This window comes from Scophthalmus maximus, chromosome 16, assembly GCF_022379125.1.
Source record: "Scophthalmus maximus strain ysfricsl-2021 chromosome 16, ASM2237912v1, whole genome shotgun sequence".
Classification (NCBI taxonomy): Eukaryota; Metazoa; Chordata; class Actinopteri; order Pleuronectiformes; family Scophthalmidae; genus Scophthalmus; species Scophthalmus maximus.
This window is the reverse complement of record NC_061530.1, coordinates 4,458,208-4,477,791: the sequence shown is the minus strand read 5'-3', so window position 1 is coordinate 4,477,791 and position 19,584 is coordinate 4,458,208. Positions and strand designations below refer to the sequence as shown.

The window sequence follows — 19,584 nt, the reverse complement described above, 5'->3', positions numbered from 1 at the left end:
TACACAGATCAAGGTTGAGGTTGTTGTTGTTGTTGTTTTCGCAATATTTGCATAATATTAGCAAATTATGTGATTCACTATGGGCGATACAAATAGGCTAATATTTAAGCCTAAAATGTTAATAAATGCAATAATTACACTGCTAATCATTAGGCCTATATCTCTCTTTACCATCTCTCTTGGCAGCGCCCTCCTCCAATACCCTCTTTCTCTTGAACCTGGCCTCTTCAGCCCCTCCCGGCCTCTTTCTACCGTCGAGACGGTGAAGCTGTCTGTACCCGAGAAGCTATATGGACCCTTGGGTCGGTATCTCCAGATGATTAACTTGCAGCTTTCTGGCCAATTTACTAAATTTCTTTGCCTTTACATTATGCTTTAGGTCTGACTAGTGGTAGGTACAGTGGCATGAAAAAGTTAAATGGAGTTGAATTTGAAAAAGTATATGAATCAAAATCTTAGGTAATTACAGATCATAAACTCTCTAGGAAGCCACATGTTGAGAATATCAAACGGAAATTATCAAAAACGACTGCTATCTTAAAAAAAAACAAGGGACTAGTTGAAAAAAAAAAAAAAGGCTGCATATATTCCAAGGCTCACTCTTAATGGCATATATGTCATATTGTGTTGAGGTTTGGGGAAATGCATATAAAACAAATATAGACCCATTAATTAAACTCCAGAAGAGGTGTTAGAATAATAAATAAAGCAGGTTACATCTACTAATTGTTTTAATAGAGCCCTGCATCCTAAAGTTGAAAGATATTCTGTCTTTAAAAACATTGTGAGAAGTGAGAACTGATGTAAATTACAGAGTCAAGAAATGAAACAGACTTAGGGATGAATTGAAACTGTAGCTCTGGGTTGAACAAACAAAATAAGTTCTAAAATGTAGCATAATTAAGGATTAAAATATATATATTTTTTTCTTTAGTATTGCAGGTATTCTGGGTAATTTTATTAATGTATAGGATAGGCCTATTCCTTTTTTCGGTTATTGGTGTGGGTTTGCTTTTGTTAGCTGAATGGATAATGGATGGATGGGATAGAAGAAAAGCACAAGCTTTTAACTGCTGGTGGCATTACAGCAATGTTTTAGGAAAATCAGGATGATCACCAAAGTCATAAATATTCATCCCGATTGTATAAAATAACATGACCACATATAATAGATTCTGAGATAGCTCAGTCGGGACCAAAGTGTCGCTTTGATCAGTCACATCAGCCACATCAGTAGCAGGGTCATAGCCCTGCTACTGATGTGCCAAAAAAACATTAGAATAAAATACCATACCTTTTGACAGGAGAAAAATAGAAATCAATGACAGAAACACAATCTAATTCAGTTAATAAAAATAAAAAAACAACTTTTATTTCCATGTCCAATTCAGACATCAAACTTCCAGCAAGATATGGCACAATGTGGCAGTACATAAGAAAGTGGCCACAGACAGTACAGCGCTGATGACATACATACATTAAGTTGATTCAAGGTCAAACCCAGGTACTGCATTTGCATAACATTGTAACTGCTGGTGTGAGCGACAAAGTGCTTGATCACTTTCTTTAGATTTAGCACACAATCAGAGTTTGTGTTTTAGCTTTTATTCAACATAAGCATGAGAGGCAAAGGCAGCAGTTACCAAGTATACCATACACACTCAAATCACCATGTATTATTTGGCTGATCTGAACCTTTATTTCACAGTGACGTTTCCTGAGGTTTACTGTTTTAACTTCATTGTGGGTGAGTTGTGTTTTCTCTAAAAGAGATTCAACATTCCTTGGTTGAGACTGATGCGGCGTTAAAGAGATTGGCTTGAAAATGTCCTGTATGGATGGACAGTACTGTCCCTACAACATCCCAAAAGGTACAGACAGACACAATGACTGAAGGTTATTTCATGATAATGGAGAAGCTAGAAAAATATTTATATGCAGTCATCATGAAACTGCACATTTGACAGAATCCAGCCGAGGTTGGTGGTATACTTGTACACTGCTTTCATAAGCAATGTTGCACTAATGATCAGAGCGGCAGCAAATCAACTAATCTGATAATTAATTTATAGTTTGAGTCCCTTTTCAAGCAAGACTGTGTGAAGCGATGCAGAGCATTTCTCAATGGAATTGGAAAGCAACAGTAGATGTTGGATATAGTTGCTGGAGTTCCTTTCAAAATAAAGTGTTGAACATGAGCGAAAGTTAAGATTTAGGTTAAATGTCAACACAACACAATGGTCACTTCAAGTAATTCTTTTAAATCATGATGAAAAGCTTGTGGTGTACAATGAGAGCATATCCTCCATTTTAAAACATGACATTCTTATTTTAGTGAATGAAGAGATGAATAACGGGATTGTTAAATGTAAAAATGAACACTACATTTTGAACTTCTGGAATATGGAAAAGAGGGGGATTAATAATTCCAGTCAGACAAGCCAAATGAAGTGCAACAGAAAAATAGTAAAAAAGTAAAAATTCTATTGTATCCTTTGTGCTGTCACAGCATTTTAGCCACCGCACAGTTGTTTTTGTTATATATATTAAAAAAATCCACTGACCTTCAGATACACACAAATGATGTCTAAATACTCATATGCACTTGCAGCGTCTAATTTCGACTTTGCTGTGATTGGCAGATGGTCACTTCATGTGCAGTAAAAAGGAGAGGACAGGTGTTTGCGTGTTATATTTTTCTGATCGATTACAGATAAAGAATCTCTTGGGGTTATTAATACCTGCTAATATGGAAGTATAAATAAAAAATGACAAAAAAGCACATCATCCCCGTACATTTGTTATGCTTATGTGTGGAAATTAAAATAGTTTACTCATCTCTTTGTGTTATGATCTGTATGCATGCATTTCACAATTTTATTTTACTCTATGCAGCCTGTGAGGACAAATATAAGTCTTCTATGAATCTGGAGACACTCAAGTCTGAGAAATTAACTCTCTGCCTTAATGACTGGAGATGTGGAGTCTGCAAGACCTGGGTTACCATTTTGCTAACAAGCTGCATTATGGCAAATATAGGAGACAGATTTCTTAAGCCTGATTTTAGTCAACCCAACTTTTAAAAGTGAATTACAAATTTTCCGGAATACTCCTTTAACATTACTTTGTACGTGCTTGGTGAGAATATAGATTCCTACTAACTGTGGACTGGCATCCCTTCCATGTTTTCAGAATCAAAATATTGGACAAACTTTCACCAGGGTACGAAGCATTTGCTAATTACAGACTTCAACATCTGTTGTGAGTAAACTGAAGCACAGATGCATGACCTGACCCATTGGTAAGTGATGGCAATAATTATTTTACTATTTGAGTTATTGACTTTGTGAGACCAAAGCATCTATAGCATTTAAAGCAGTGTGCTAAAAGAACACCAGAGAGTGGCTTTAACAAGGGCAATTCATTACACATATTATACAAAAAGCACCACCACCACAGTTACAGATTTAAAATGACATTCTCAGTACTTGGAGTTGGACTATGTAATATTTTAAAAAGAAATAATACAAATTATCTGACAAAAAAAAGCAAACAACTGAATTCATGAAAAAAAACAACACTTTGTCTAGTTCAGTACTAGTTGGGGTTTTGCTGCTACAGTCATACTTGGTCTAGTAAGACCAGAAGCTTATACTGTAGTAGCTAATGTTAGCAGAGCAAAGGTAAATATTGCCCTGTACCTGACTTTAGTCAGTTTGCTGTCTTTATGACTTTTTATGGCTTGAACTGCTAGTAACTATGTTACAGAACTTAGAGTAAACACACAGAGGCTGTCGCTGTGTCACTTCTGACTAACTCAGCTGAGGTTTTGAACTGGTTCAGCTAAATGAGGAGTTGCTGCATTGAAACCGATTGCTTTGTCAATTAGGATTATTGAGACTCAGGTCATGTCACTTAACTGCTGAGGACAGACTTCGGAAACATCACTGAAATGGACGGGGGGGGGGGGGGGGGGGGGGGGGACAAAGGTTGTACCATTGCTTGATCAACCACGACTGCCAGGTGAACACACTTTGCGACGAGTGTGTCCCCTTGAGCGAAGTAGGCTCTTCAGAACTCTCTCACGTATGTTAAAACCGCCAGTCACTAATTGAATGTCTTTATATTTGAGGCCAATCTCAAAATAAAACCCTGTAAACCTCTCTTCCGCGGGTGTGTGCGCCCCCCCCCAATGACATTTACTTTGACTGACATACACCCAGACCCTTCTGTTGGTGCCAGGTGATTGAATGAGTGTGAGAACCAGAAGAACACACTTTCTACAGACACGCCTGTTCCATCAGTTCAAGCAGGCGTGGAGCAAGTTTATGTCAAACCTTATGTTCACAGAGCTTCAGCTTCCCAGGAGACTGTTTTGCGGTTTAGGACGCCGCTTCTTTTTGTTTCCAGCAGCACAGCATTAAACCGGTCTTGAGCCAAGGACACCGCAGCAGCTCTCATGCACCTACCCCGGAGACATATTGGGGAGTTTCTGTTTCTTTTCCTACCTCATGAGGACACCTTTAAGGCAAACTTTGGAAAGGAAGGAATATGCAGCATCCCATTATCCTGTCAATACAACTGGTATTCACAGTGGCTGATGTTCAACAAAAGTTACACAGCCTCACTTGTCTACTCTGACATATTATGCAAGTGTCTCTTGGTGCTGGCTAAACGCTCATCAGGCACATTTGAATGCAAAGCTCACATAAAAACTCTATGTCTCAATTTATTTAAACCCCCATTGACCCAAACCAGCTCCACATGACCGTCCTGAGATACTATGATAGGTGGGAGTAGCTCTGACTCTTGAAAGCAGGTTTACTAGCTCTACAGAGACGATACTCATCAGCAGACCTGTTCTCTTATTCTGTGGGCAGCTAAAAACATTCAATCAATGGTGAATTGTATCGTGGATCTGTCAGTATGACTGTTGAAAACAGGACACCTCTTGCCCTGGTTGCAGTTCAGAGAGAATTACAGGTGGGGATAAGATGGAGAAGACCTGGAGGAGTGCAGCAGGCTCAGGACTGCTGGCTGCTCCACTGGTTGGCCATCGGCCTGCGGAGCAGCTCCTCCACATGACGGGCCACGTCCATCGTGTCCTCCAGGTCAAAGTCTCCATCTGTGTCCAAAATGGTGTCAGTCCTGACAAGAGAAGAACAGAGATAGACTTTAAAGGATTTTCAGTTGAAGATGAATGTAGGGTGCTCTATGATGAACTTGCAAGGACATATTGTAGGTAAAAAATAAATTCAAAACAAGCACATTTCTGATAGACTCAGTCGCAACTACCTCAACAAAATTAAATATAATCTTCATACCTTCACAGAAAATAATCAACAGAAGCCTTTTTTCCTTTTTTATGTAGGCTGCACATGGAACTTTTAAGATTCATCAATGGTTCATATTTATTTTCTTCAGAGAGACAATAGAACACTTCATTACAACACTCAGAAAAGAATGATCTTTCTGTTTGTACAACACTGAGCTACTTTTGTGGACACCTTCAATGGCTATGTGCTATCTGCACATGTGAATAAGGACTGCAAACCTTAACTCAAACTTAGAATAGATCTTCTTTGGCCAGAACACCAACATATCATTACCTTCAAAGTTGATTTGACAAGCATGTTGGCCAACAGTTTCCTATTTCCACATCCAGTAGTTACAGACCAACATAATGATTCACGTGGAGTCCAGTTCACTGTCCTTCAGCTCTGGTTTTGTCTCTAAGGCCAAAGACATACTGCCTGCGCCACACACACATGTTAACTGGTTAGAGCGCCCTGCTTTTCTTAATTTTTTAATTTATTTTATACCCATTAGCTGTGCCTAAACGTACAGCTACAGTAGTAGTCCTGAGAGACAGTTATAAAAATATAAATTTTAGCCCCAATTTGCACTTATCTTTGTTATTGTCTCTGCATCTTATGTATGTCCCTTTGCTCCCTAAGTTGACTGTTGCCTTAAATATTAAACGGAGGAGAAACAAAATTTAATTCCTAGTTTATAGTAAATGGAAGGGGTTTACTCCTGGATCCTATCATCTAAATGTACCTTAAGTATCATAGGTAAAGGTGCTGTTTGTGAAGGAAACTCACTGCACCATTCCCTGGATCTTATCTTGACTAAGGTAAAATAAAATAAATACATGGGGTAAAAGAGTGAGCTTACATCGGAGGGTAAAAGTTGTTGGGGTGGCTCACAGAGGGAGAAGCAGTCTGGTCCATGAATGTAGGTGCTGATCCACTGGGCTCAGGGTTAGGGGTGGTAAATCTAGCAGAGACACAACACACATTACTTCAGCAGTTTCAATTAATAAAGTCATCTATTAAATCATTAAACTGGCAACAAAAATGTGAACAAATGTAAAAAAAAAAATTCTAATTGATTAATTGCACACATGTTTTTCACAAGATAATCAAGCCCACTGTGATACTTCACAGTTTGATGATATTCATGGGAGTTGACACATTTAAGTCCATAACTGTGTATTTCTTACATGAACATTAGATAGTTCATCACAATATTCAAAGTATTCAGGTATTCTCTGACAGTAATGGCCAACACAAATCCGAACATTGTTCATCTAAATGTATATTTTCGGGGGAAATTCAGATCCAGATTGCTGGTAAAAAAAAAAATATATATATATATATATATAAACCCAAATAATTCAATGAAAAACATTTTCTTGCTACAAGCAATCACAATTTTAACTTTGGTTTCATTTTTCCTGTATATACGCCCTCAGGGGAATTCAACCTATCTCAGAAGACTCCAATTTCTTGGAGTAAAAGTGACTCACTCCTTAGAAAGTTGGTTACCATTTACTATTCAGAGCATTACAAAACCAAATCCATCTATTAGGAATCTGAATGCTTTACATTTCTACTTTAGATCGATGAATGGTGCATCATATTTCTGGGACTCGTACAACACATGCAAATTAAGATTCAGGAGCCTGCTACTTAATGGGGTATTAAGCGATTCTAAAGCAAAACATGCTTTGTAAAAATCAGCAAATATTTCCTCACGTTCTGCTAGCTTTCGGTTCTGTGTGTGCACCGAAAAAAAAAATCAGGGTTTTCGGCTCAGTCCTGGCTCTGTAGATCGAACACAAAAAAAATGGTGCGGAATGCACCACACAACACTGCGTGTGCAGTTACCAAACATCACTCCCAGACACCTTAAGAGACATGCTAGCACGAATCAGGGTTTTTGGCCTAGTGGTTAGGTCTCCCATGCCAGAAGCTACGGGTTTGAGGCCTTGCCAATGCAGTAAAATCATAACAGCAGCAAAGGGAGAGACATGCTTCTCCAAAATCGCTTACTGTCCCTTTAATCAGTCCAGTCAGATTCCCTGGATTGTTTAAAGGTGAGCTCCGTTTAAGCAGTTTTAGAAAAGGGGGGGGGGGGGGGACTTACTCTGGCACAACTTGTTTGATCTGCGGTTTTACGTATCCATCCACTGCTTTTGCTGCAAGAGAGACAAAAACTTTTAAATTGACATTGTAATGACAAGTTGATTTGAAATATCAAGTCAATGTCAGTAGACCTACAATTTTGAGAAAATATCACATTAGTAGAAGTGACGGGGAAAATGCGTTTTGAAAACAGAACATATAACAAAACAGCCAACTCAAAAATAATCCCTCTTCTCCTCTCATCTGTGATGTTAGGGGAGTCGTGGTATCATCAAAAATCAATAATATTTTTTTAAATTATCATGATTATATTAATAATACACGTGATAATAATGTTGTGTAAAATCCAAAGTCTCTTTTCCGTTTCTTCCTGTCATGATGCAATAACCAGGATGCTAGTTATTCGTTATAATTATTAATTCTACACCATGTGCTGAGCAAAATTCCTCTCTCGGCTCCGTTTCTATATCAGCAGGGCACCTACACACAGTGTGTGCAGACAGAGTGTTGTGCGTGTAGGTGTGCATATCTGTTATATGTGGAGGATACAAAAGAAATTTAATATTAATTTATTCCTTCTACAGTACGAATAATTATGATACAGTATATCAATGGGAGAATTGGTGTTTTGTATTTGACTCTTGATTTAATTCTGTTTTGTAGAATTTTGATCATAATTCATTTTCCAGAAATTTGATCAAACACAATAAACAAGTAAAAGATAAAATTGACAGAGTTTTATTATTATTATATTTTTTTAAACTTTAAATAGATTGTGATAATATCATTATCATGAATTCTTTTGGCTACAATCATTGTGAAAATATGATATCGCGACAGCTCTGATCCATGCATAGAAATCAGGTTTGGTTTTTAAACTCTTGATACATGTCTGGAAAGTTTTCTTATTTGCCGATGTGTGTAATTAGCTCGTAGCAGTGATTTATTGAGATGAACAGTAGGGGCTGGTACATACACAGTGGAGGGGTGTAGTACTTGGCAAAAACCTCATCTTTGGGCCGGTCAGGGTAGAGGAACAGAAGGTGGTTGAGGTCACTGATGCGATCAGCCAGGGAGCGAATGGAGAAGTCCTTGGTTGTATAAGGTAACAGATTCCAGACCAACCTCTCCCCTTAATCAAAGACAGTAACAGGCACACATTACTATCACTGAATTTACCAAATAATAAATATATTATTTATATTGCTGAGAGAAGGACGATTTATTAACTCTTTCAACATACACATGTTGACGAGAGAATCTTTTTTACCTAGCATTATTCAGCTTCATGTTATTCTAATAACATTATCACAAATTGCCCTACAAATCCACCTAGGAGCAAAAAAGACTTTAAAAGCAGTTTACTACCTGGTTTGTTGGGATTCTCAGCCACCCAGGCGATGGTGATGCCTCCTATCTCAGAGTCACTGAATCGCAGCAGGAAGGTGCCGTTGGGTTTGGACAGCAACATGTCCTGTGCCTGCTGCTTGTTTACAAAGCCGAGGATTGCCCTGTAAACAGCACACATACACACACATATTTACCAGTGTTTCCCCTGGGATGGAGTTGTAGCAGCGGAGCTGAAGCGCGCATGCTGGGGGAAAATGTCACTTCCACTAGATATTTCACAGATCGCTCGGGTTACCCCATTTACTTGCAAAACATTCATACACTTGTGGAAACAAGGGTTTTCTCCATTCATTTATATTTTTTCAAGTTCAACTAAACGTTCACTCTCTGCCACCGTCACACTGAGCAAGTGAGTGTCTCTCTCTGTGCTGCGTGTGTCGCGCAGTGAGACCTGGCCACGCCCCCTGCACAGCGCAGGCTTCAACACAGAGACTTCATCACAGACGAATTGATCGAATTGAGCTTATTGATACTACAGTCTTTCATAATTCAATCGCGGTTTTCTGTTCCCACCCCTAGACAAGGCGGAGCCCAATCATCTCTCGTTAAAAAAAATGTATAAATAATAATAATTCAGGAGCCGCAGTCAAAATCCAGTAGCAGTGCATTGTCGCTCCTGAATGCATGTAGGGGAAACACTGTTGTATGCTGAATAGACCTGAGAATGTGTTTGGCAATGACGAAAAGCAGGAATTTTCTTATCACTTTCTTTAACATTGGGAGATGTTTTAGTTTTTTGTCATTGTCGACAATTTCCCAGGGAATAATTCATGGACCTTGATGGAAAAAACAGGCATATTCAGTGATTTGCTTTCTACGAGTGCGTGTGCTACAGATTTATTTATTATACAGGGACTTAGTGAAGGTATGCTCTCTCCTGAGGGCCATTCTAGTTTGTGTAGCATTTCAAGCATTTTTTTGTATCCGTCTGTTAGTTGTCTGAGTTTGAAAAATAAGACAAAATCATGGATTCTTATGGAACATATTCTTGGACTCTAATTCCAATTCGCAGATGACAAGACAGAAATGTGTATGTTGATCCACCATTGTTTCATAATTTTTAAGAGACGATTGTCAAGAGTTACTTAAACTCCCTGGAAATCTTGTATATGGTGACCTCCAGGGGATTTACATCTCATCTGGCTGCAGTGATGTACAAGATAAGGATGCCATGACATCACTATTGAGTGTGATTACATTACATTATTAAGTGTAAAAAAGCAAAGAACCAGATTTGAAACAATAAACTATAGATGGAAATATTCACTCCTCTCTTTTTCCAATGCTCCCGTTTTGTCTCGCATATTGCCATCTTAGAAGTGATCACAAACCCCTTTTTTTTTAAGAATCAGCCAGAGTCATTACCCATCATTCCAGTGAGGCTTGAGATGTTTCTTCATGAGCTCCACAACTCCATCAAACCACTGCCAGAAGGTGAAGTTGCGTCCTGGTAAGCTCTCCTGAACAAAAAAAGCAAATTAGATCGGTGTGTTTACTTTACATGCACACAAAACCAGTTGAGTATCAGAAATGTAAAAAAGAAAAGAAAAGGGGAATAAAATTACGTGAACATACAGCAAGGCAGTGGTTTTCTCACCAACATTGTTGTTATTTTTCAACAATGGCTTTAACGATATGATGCTGCCGCTGACACTCTGTAGTGAAGGCAAAGCTTTTTCCTTATAGTGCAAATATGTAAAAAAATAAATATTTTGTCAGCTGTGTAAAACGACCTGGCCTCACCCGGTTGAACTGGGACCAGGAAATGGTCATGTTGTTGTAGTCCTCAGGGTTGTTGCTGCTGCTTGTAAAAGCCTTTTGTGCCAAGAAGACCAGGTTATCCTCTGACAAGCCACGCCCACTGTGCATCTCCGCCTTGTACTTCATATCGAGGGCCTCGCACAGCTGGGGCCACAGCACCTTGTCTGGCACAATGAACGGGACCCTGCCCTGAAGAGAAGAAGGGTGCCGTGGGAATATACGGAAAAAGAAGGACAGCCCTTTTCAGATCCTGACTCTGTCAGTTTTATTTTTTAGCTTTCTAAATATTCATCATCATTGTTTTGGAATGTTTTGAAACATACAGCATGCAGCAGCACAAACCTACCGGTTCAGCAAAGGCATTGTCCCACAGGACTGTTGCTGTGGCGTTGTTGTCCTGACTGCCGTGGACGATCACAACCACAGGCAGTGATAAGGTCTGCAGGTTACAAACACAACGAAGAAGAAATTACTGAAAGATGATTCATGGTTAAGCCTTAAATGTTATTCACTCATAAATGTGATCAAATGAATGGAAAGTCAAATGTTGCATCTCCTTACTTTGACATGGAAGACCAGCTCATTTCCCCCGACACTGAACTGTGATTCAAACAGAACTGTGAACTTCTCCTCAGTCACTGACTCAGCACCCCGACGGTCAGAACGCTTGATTCGCTTCAGTGACTACACACACACACACACACACACACACACACACACACACACACACACACACACACACACACACACACACACACACACACACACACACACACACACACATTTTGCAATTGATACAAATATAAGATAATACCAGCCACAGTTGTATTTGGTGAATAAAAATGTTGTAATGATGGGGGGCTTTTTTGTATCACTCTCAAACTAAAACATATCGAACAGAGTTTACCATGTTTCTGAAGTGTGCACTGAGGGTGCCAGTGGCCTGGTGATACTCCATCACACAGTTGTTGTTGAGGATTTCTCCACTGCTCTCACTAAAAAAAAGAAGTTAGAATTAATTCAACATATTCTCAATGGCTGCAGCACTAGGATCACACATTTAATCTGTTAATCTCACATAATGACTAAAGCATTTTCATAACTGCCAATTAATCAATTAACTCCCTTTCAATATCCAACTTAGTACCTACTACCATTGTTTAAGCCCAGTTCACAATGTGTTTTAACCAGTGTATTTGAGAAACCTTTAGGATGCATCTGTCTGCATGCTGCCATGTGCCCCTCACCTGTGTGTGCTCTCATTCTTTAGCAGAGCTTTGGCCTGCTGCTCACTAACAATGACAGTCTTGACCTGTGGTGGGTTCATGTGAACATTGAGTTTTCCGCCCACCAGAAGGCGCACAGTGGCCGCAAACTTGGTCTGGGTCTTTAACACTTGGGGTGGCTGCTTTTCAATGATGAAGGTGCTGAAGAGAAGAGGCAACAATGAACATTTTCATTATGCACAAACAAAAAGCTGGTAGAAATGCACATTTTCATTTTCACCAAATGCACAGTTTTCACCTGCCTAGTCATACTTTATCTGTCCTTGTATGATTATCTGTCTCCACCGTTGCCAAGTGCTTTGCTCATTGTGGGATCTGTTGGGTTTTCCCTGTAATATTGTAATATTGACCTCACTATGTAAAGTGCCTTGAGACAATGTATGTTGTGATATGGAGCTATACAAATACAATTGAATTGAATTGATAGCAATACTTTAGTAAATACCAATTAGCAAAGCAAATAAATGCATAATTATTAAAAAATTTAAGTAATTAATTCACAAATCCAAATGGAAGGTGCAATCTGATAAAACCAGCTAAATTACAACAGCAAAAGATGCAATCCTGGAGTCATCCTAAAAAAAACACTCACCTGCCATAGGCTATGGCCAACTGAGAACCTACCAAATTTAAAAAAAAGCACATATAGAACTCCCTTGACCACACCACCATCCTCAGATGAGTAAAGACCAACTTATTGTTCCACATTGAATCAGTTGGCTTGAGCCAGCTTTTCGGCAACACCCACACAACACTGAAGCGGTGAAGTCTAGTTTTCACCTGGTAACCAGGGCAGAGATGATATCAGTGATGTCACCATTGAGTTTGCTCAGCAGCTCCTCCATCGGGCCCGGCAAGGGAAGCTGCTGGGTTAGATGTTCACAGCGCCGGATCTGCTGCCGGTTCTGCCAGATCAGGTCAGCTAGCTTCTCACACCTTGTGGACAAGGAGAAGTGGAGGTACCATCATCGGGTGGAAATGAAAGAGGAAGAGAAAATAATTTTCTGTGCGAGTATGTTTATGCATATACAGTAAATCCAATGTTTTATGCTGATGTTTGAATATATATTTTTATCAACGTGAATGCCTTAATTAAAAGAAAACAATTATTTTCTCTATATAACAAAAAAAACTTTTCATACAATTGCATCCCTGTAATATATATTGTTTGTCAAACTAATTAATAAACATTTCCATCATGTACCAGGACTGGAGGACATCCAGTCCCCCCTCATGAGGACCCCCATTGCCAGCCAGCTGCTGCCTCCTCTTCCACTGGATCAGCTCCTCATCGAGGATTAGAGTCTGCTGCTTCCTCAACAGGCTCAGGGTCTTCTGGTGTTGTTCTGACAGGTCCTGCAAGCACACCAGCAGCCACAAGCAGAGAAACATTTGCATTCACTCAGTGTGTTAACACATTCGGCTGTGCGATATGACAAAAAAACGCATATCCTCACAGAGGTCATTTCATATCCAGATATCGATACATATTGTGACACAAGCCTCTTCTCCACCATTTAAATTGTGTCAGTGTCTTTGTAAATGTGAAGATGTCACAGCAGCTGTTGTCTCCTTCCATCTTCATGATTCTTTGTCATGTGTCTCTCATCTGCAGACTCTGACTCATTTGACATGATTCTCATGTGGTGGTAGCAGATGATAGTGGTGTTTTGAGTCTGATGTGGGGACCACTCTGGTCCTTAAACCTCGCCCATGTGACAGAGTTAAGTCCTCTTTTAGTTGCAAGCTTCTGGTTTGGTCTCAGCTTTTTCCTGTTGTCACGTCCACTCTCCTCCGTGTTTATTTGTGTTGCCTTGGTGCTAAGTCCCATACATTTAAGTCCACCTAAGCACAGCTGGTTGTAACTTGGCGTTTTAAATCCAGACTGGTTGTAAACATTATGACTAGTCAGGAGCAGGCATAGAGTTATACTAAACCAGTAAAGAAGGTAAAGTAGTGAAGTAGTGGGCTACTCAATGTACTCAGAAAAACGCATCTCTCTCGCTCTCCCTCTCTCTCTCTTGTCTATCCCCTTATTTGCGCGAGTCTTGTAGAGTCCATGCCTCGACCCATCAGAGCTGTTTTGGAGGCATGGGACCTACACAATATTTGGCTTTGATTTGTTATGGCTTTTCGGTGTATGTGTGGTGCTGTGTGAACTGCTCGGCTGTAGAGTGATTTTAAAGGTGAAAGGAAATTGCCACAAGGGAAGTTTCCCACAGGATTATGAAGCTGTTCAGACATTGTTTGAGCATGGTTGATATGACCACAAGTGGACAGCTTCATCAGTTCACAACTGGCATTAGACTGTTTCTCCAGTGACCACTTGTGATCAGATTTCACACAAGGTCACTGTGAAATCCGATGCAAATACACATGTTCATTATTATGTCAGAAAGACCAAATGATGTTTGTTTTTAGACAGTCAGACTATTCAGACAGGTGTGTTGTCAATGTGTGTCTGTGTTTGTCTGTCTGTGAGAGAGAGAGAGAAAGCGAGAGAGAGATAGCTTAGCTGTAAAATAATGTTTTTACTCATTGAAATTGTTAAAATCAATATGTATTGATCAGTGTTAATATTATGGCAGTGTCCACAAATAAATGAACTAATGCTGTCAATCGATGCTGCGGGATACTGTTCAAAGTATTTACTGTGATTCTAATTTTTTATAGCACGTGTCTGATCAGTATTGTATTTTATCTGCCAAAACTCTGACACCAGTTGTTGCACGCCCAGTCTCCAAGTGATAAAATTACAATATCCGAATCTCACATCAGTGTTTCGTACCACGTCTAAAGCTGACCCGCGCCGTCCATTTCCAGATCGCTTGTTAGCAACCAAAACACACAATTACCGACGTGTTGTCGCACTGTAAGCTAGCTGTAGTTAATGCTATCTCCACAATGCTACATGCTCCATCAACCACGTGGTCCACCATGCGGCGCCCCTGTGCACACACGCAGAACCACGTGCAGACACATGTTTGTAGCCTAGCATTAACATTAACATTAACACACACACACGCGCACACACGCACGCGTCAATTTATCATTTATCGTCAGTTTTTTTCACAAACTGTGAAAAACAAATTGGATATTGTGAGAGCCCTAGTGTGAATGAAGCCGGCGTTGTACATCATTGCAGACCTGTGTTCATTGCAGAGCTACACTATATTGTGTGTGTGCGAGTGCAGTGTCTCCATACAAGCCTGTATTTCTGTAGAGTGCTAGCCTCTCTCGTAAGCCAGGCCTCCACAGTGGCCCTCTTGCTCTGAAGAGTGGTCTCCCGCTGGGTGCGCTCGGCTGGAGTCAGTGAAGACAGGCTGCTCAGCTGGGCTAACAAAGCAGAACACAGGTTCCAGACAGAACATTACAAACACAAATAAAAGCATTTGAGAGCAGATGCATATTTTGCTTTTGATGTAAGCAGGCTACAATATACAATATACACTACATATACTGTATTTGTCCCACCATAGTTTTTTAATGATACAAAATGGATTTACACACCAAACTTAGTGTTTTGCGCCATTGCTTCACTGCAGAGCTGCCCGCGCCATCTTTGCCTCACAGTCTCTCACTCTTTCACACCCATACACACAAACGTCGGTCACAGTCAGACTGACCAACAGCAACACAGGGAGATATCCTGCCCGTGTCAGTAGCCTACTTAAATAATCTTTGATACCATTCTTGGCAGGCAGACAGAATTCAGCCTGTCTCTCTCTCGTCCACTCACCCTGGATGCGCAGGTTCTCCTGGTACTGAATGATGAAGTACTCCTGGCTGTGCTGCAGCTTTCTCATTTCATTCTCTGTCTCCTGTGTTGCCAAGCGGAGTTCCTCAAAGGCCTGGTTGATCTGTTGGTGGCGCTGTGACAAGCTGTCCATAGTCTGGCCACCAGTCTCACAGCTGGCCTACACACAAACAATGAAAAAATTAGAAGATCAAATTCTGTTTTTCTTTTTGTCACTTCACTGACAAAAAGAAAAACCAATATCAACATGCTAATTCGTGTCATTTGTTGTGGATTTATTTATTTTGAGAATTTGCCTCTAGCACACAACTAGTGTAAATCTCAACCTCAGCCACCACCACTTAATAGGATTCCAGCAAATAATGCAACATCAGAAACCTCTTCAACACTTACATTTGTAGCTTCTTGAACCAGCCTCTGTTCTGAGTGCAGGATGTGTTTAATGCAGCGCACCAGCTCCAAAGGACAGCGATCATAAGTGCTCTGCACGCACGCGCACACACACACACGCACACGTTAAACAAAAAAGAAATTATTGCAACACATTTGCAGCACATTCTGCTCCACTTGCACAGATGTAGTACTGCGAGCACAGGCCAGTTACGAGAGTTTGCAACTGCTCGCTCATCCAGTGTTTCTCCTACATGTATTCAGGCGTTGCGCCGCTACTGGATTTTGACGGCAAGTCTTACCCATGACCTGGAAGAGCCTCCCTTTCAGGACTGTGTGACTGAATTACAAAAATTTGCTCCAAAGGAATAAATGTCACGGACACAGGACAGGGCATAAAACTGTCTCCTGAAGTGGGCCATTTCTTTTTCTTCTTTACGAACACCAGTATAAAGACTAGGTTGAAGCATGATGTTCTTGATTACTATGTGAGAGTAGGCTTGACCTTATATTTCATTCTTATTTCATTGAATTTTTATCATTTTTCTTAACAGTTAACTTTTCTTCGAAGTTGTATTGCCTTCTTGGAAACAGCTTTACATTCAGGCCAATCCATATACAGGTTTTCCTCTCTCTTACACTAGCTGACTGGTACCTTGAGCTGGTTGGCATAGTGGCCCAGCTTGATCTTGAGCAGAAAGCCGTCCTCTCCTCCCTGAAGCTGGGCTTTCCTCTGAAGCTCGGCCACCAAGTTGTCCAGCAGACACTTGGCTTTGGCTTCCTCTGCTGGGTTGTCCAACTCCACTGAATCCCTTTGAAACACAAGCATATAATTTTGACCAATTCAAGGCCAATCCCTAATGCCATTTAATTCAATTTTAAATAAATAAATAAATACATAAATAAAAAAATATGTCTATGAAATACATCCTGAAATAAATAAATGAGGCAATACATAAATTTATATATGAATAAAGGTAAATATAAATATATAAATGAGTCAATTAGTTGATTAAATAAATAAATAGATTTTACTTTTAATTATTTCAGGGTACTTTTATTTCATAAGTCCACATTTATTTATTCCCGGGGACTTTTATTTCATAATGCCACATTTATTTATTTCCCTCTCTATATTTTTCCATTTCTTATATGCAAAACAGGGGGCGTGGCTATCTCTCAGATTCAGACCAAAAGCGTGGCCAAAAAAATGCTGTCAGTAGGAAGGGCAGTTGTAGGCTAACGTTACATGTTTCATGCGATGTCTGAGAAAGGCTTCTCAAAATTATTGAGAGTGGCTGCCAACCACCTCGATGGGATGGAAACGCAGTAACCACCACCTAGAGCATTTATCCGCCCTAGTATTTCCAAAAAGTCTTCAATACGGGCCAAAAGAGTATCTGCTGATAAAACATGTTGTTCAATTTTATCTGCTAAGGATAGCATGCTATCTCGGAGCACACCGATATCTTCCACAATGTCTGCACTCTTCTTCTCTTGCGCTTCAGTGGTCTTTTTTTGCCCGGCTATAGTCTGAATCGGAGAGATAGCCACGCCCCCTGATTTGCATATAAGAAATGGAAATAAATAGAGAGGGTAATAAATAACTGTGACATTAGTAATTATAAAAGTCCCCGGAAATAAATAAATGTGGACTTATTCAATAAAAGTACCATGAAATATATTAAAGTAAAACCTATTCATTGATTGCCTTATTTATTTCAGGATGTCTCTCAGACATATTTATGTATTTATTCATTTATTTAATATTGAATAAAATGGCATTCCATAAATCCCAAGCTTGAAGCTGCTTCACCAAGACTAAGAGTACTGAACAAAATATATACTTTAGAGTATATTCCTAAATGTCCCTGTTGTGGGATGAATTAAGGAATATCTTATAACTTTACATCATATTATATTATATAAGAAATGGCAAAAAAAGAGGGGGCACGGTGGCATAGTGGTTAGCAATTTCACCTCACAGCAAGAAGGTTCTGGGTTCGAGTCCCGGTTCAAACCAACCAGGGCCTTTCTGTTTGGAGTTTGCATGTTCTCCCCGTGTATGCGTGGGTTCTCTCCGGGTACTCCGGCTTCCTCCCACAGTCCAGAGACATGCAGAATGGGGTTAGGTAAATTGGAGACTCTAAATTGACCGTAGGTGTGAATGTGACAGTGAATCGTTGTTTGTCTCTGTATGTGGCCCTGTGATAGGCTGGCGACCTGTCCAGGGTGAACCCCGCCTCTCGCCCAATGTCAGCTGGGATTGGCTCCAGCCCCCCCCCCCCCGCGACCCTTAAATGGATAAAGCGGTAGACGATGGATGGATGACAAAAAAACCCAGCTAAACTCATCTTTAGCCATACCGCCACTGACATACCCAGAGGCTGGGAGCCCCTGGAATATAAATGAAGATCAAGGTCCACTGCATACCAGAGCTGGCTTTCAATCCATTGGGCCAGGTAGTGTCGCACCTCGATGGGGAAGTGCTGGCCATACAGCGCCTGCATCTGATGCAAAGCATCACCCTGCAGCTGCTGGGCCTGGATCCACATTGCCATGGTCCTCCTGTGGAGGCAGGGGGATGGCAGGAAAAGAAGCCTGAGACAGGATGGGGAAAAATGAATAGGATGACCACAGGGGAATCATATACACGCCAATACCGGCCAACTGGTAAACCGTTCCAAAGGGATGCGAGTGCTCCTCAGGATCTCCTCAGATGACTTTGGATGAAGTTCTAAAGCCACAATCCTGACCAAATTACACCCACACCACTTTGAACGCTGTGCTCACCACGGCACGTCCACAAAGTCGTGATTTAGGTGCTTCGTTTGACACACCAATACAAAGTGGAGGCATTTGAATGAATGTACCTTTACAGTCTTTAAAAACAATCTTTCTCTCAAGCATATCATCCACCGACACCTCATGGAACAAAGAGTCCAAACATGAACATGCTGGCGACACACCATTCGGACTCACTTGCAGTTAACAGCACCACACACGCCGTCGTGTGCATAGTTTTGAAAACGCGACACTAATACACGTTTCACAAGCGATCGGAAGGCATCGGTGCGCTGCACGGACGCCCGCGCGTCCCCAAAACTTCGGGAGATAACCTCGCTCGCTGGCGTGACTGCACTTTGAGATTGGCTCGCTGGCAAGATCGGATGGAGCCACTCGCACACATAGCGCCCTCTGTACTTCGCTGAACCGACTGACGTTGTGTTGGAGACCGGCGAAGCAGCACGGCGGCGCGCAGCTAGCCAGCTAGCCAGCCAGCTAGCTACAGAGCGCTAGTCTGCGAGCTAGCGCAGTGATCCAGTGCGGCGCGGGACTACACCTTCGCGTTCACATGCTCCAAGAGTAGTAACAGCTGCGTCCTCGACTCACCTTCTTCGCAGACCGCGGCACTCCTCAAAGCAGGACCATGGGCACGCAGCGCACAGCACGCACACACTTACACCTCACATAGTTCGTGGACGCGCTCGTCGCGTCGCCAACTTCGACGCCTTCTGGTTTCTGCTGAAGCAGCTGTTGTTGACCAGCG

General features: G+C 40.9%; 1 protein-coding gene across 2 annotated transcripts; it reads right to left on the bottom strand.

Moving 5' to 3' along the window:
• Positions 1–1,341: 1,341 nt before the first annotated feature.
• LOC118287490 (signal transducer and activator of transcription 5B) lies at positions 1,342–19,584 on the bottom strand. 2 transcript variants are annotated; one of them, XM_035612749.2, is made up of 19 exons: positions 19,428–19,584; positions 18,468–18,635; positions 16,690–16,846; positions 16,038–16,127; positions 15,627–15,804; positions 15,093–15,223; positions 13,092–13,243; positions 12,668–12,823; positions 11,849–12,028; positions 11,509–11,596; positions 11,163–11,285; positions 10,948–11,040; positions 10,584–10,790; positions 10,206–10,300; positions 8,799–8,941; positions 8,407–8,562; positions 7,432–7,483; positions 6,178–6,279; positions 1,342–5,148 (listed from the first exon to the last, which is right to left on the bottom strand). In XM_035612749.2, exons 2-19 carry the CDS (start codon positions 18,593–18,595, stop codon positions 5,025–5,027), a joined length of 2,355 nt encoding a protein of 784 aa, XP_035468642.1. In that variant the 5' UTR covers positions 18,596–18,635; positions 19,428–19,584; the 3' UTR covers positions 1,342–5,024. The 2 variants fall into 2 exon arrangements, with proteins under 2 accessions (XP_035468642.1, XP_035468643.1); XM_035612750.2 differs by having other exon boundaries at positions 18,468–18,602; positions 19,428–19,579.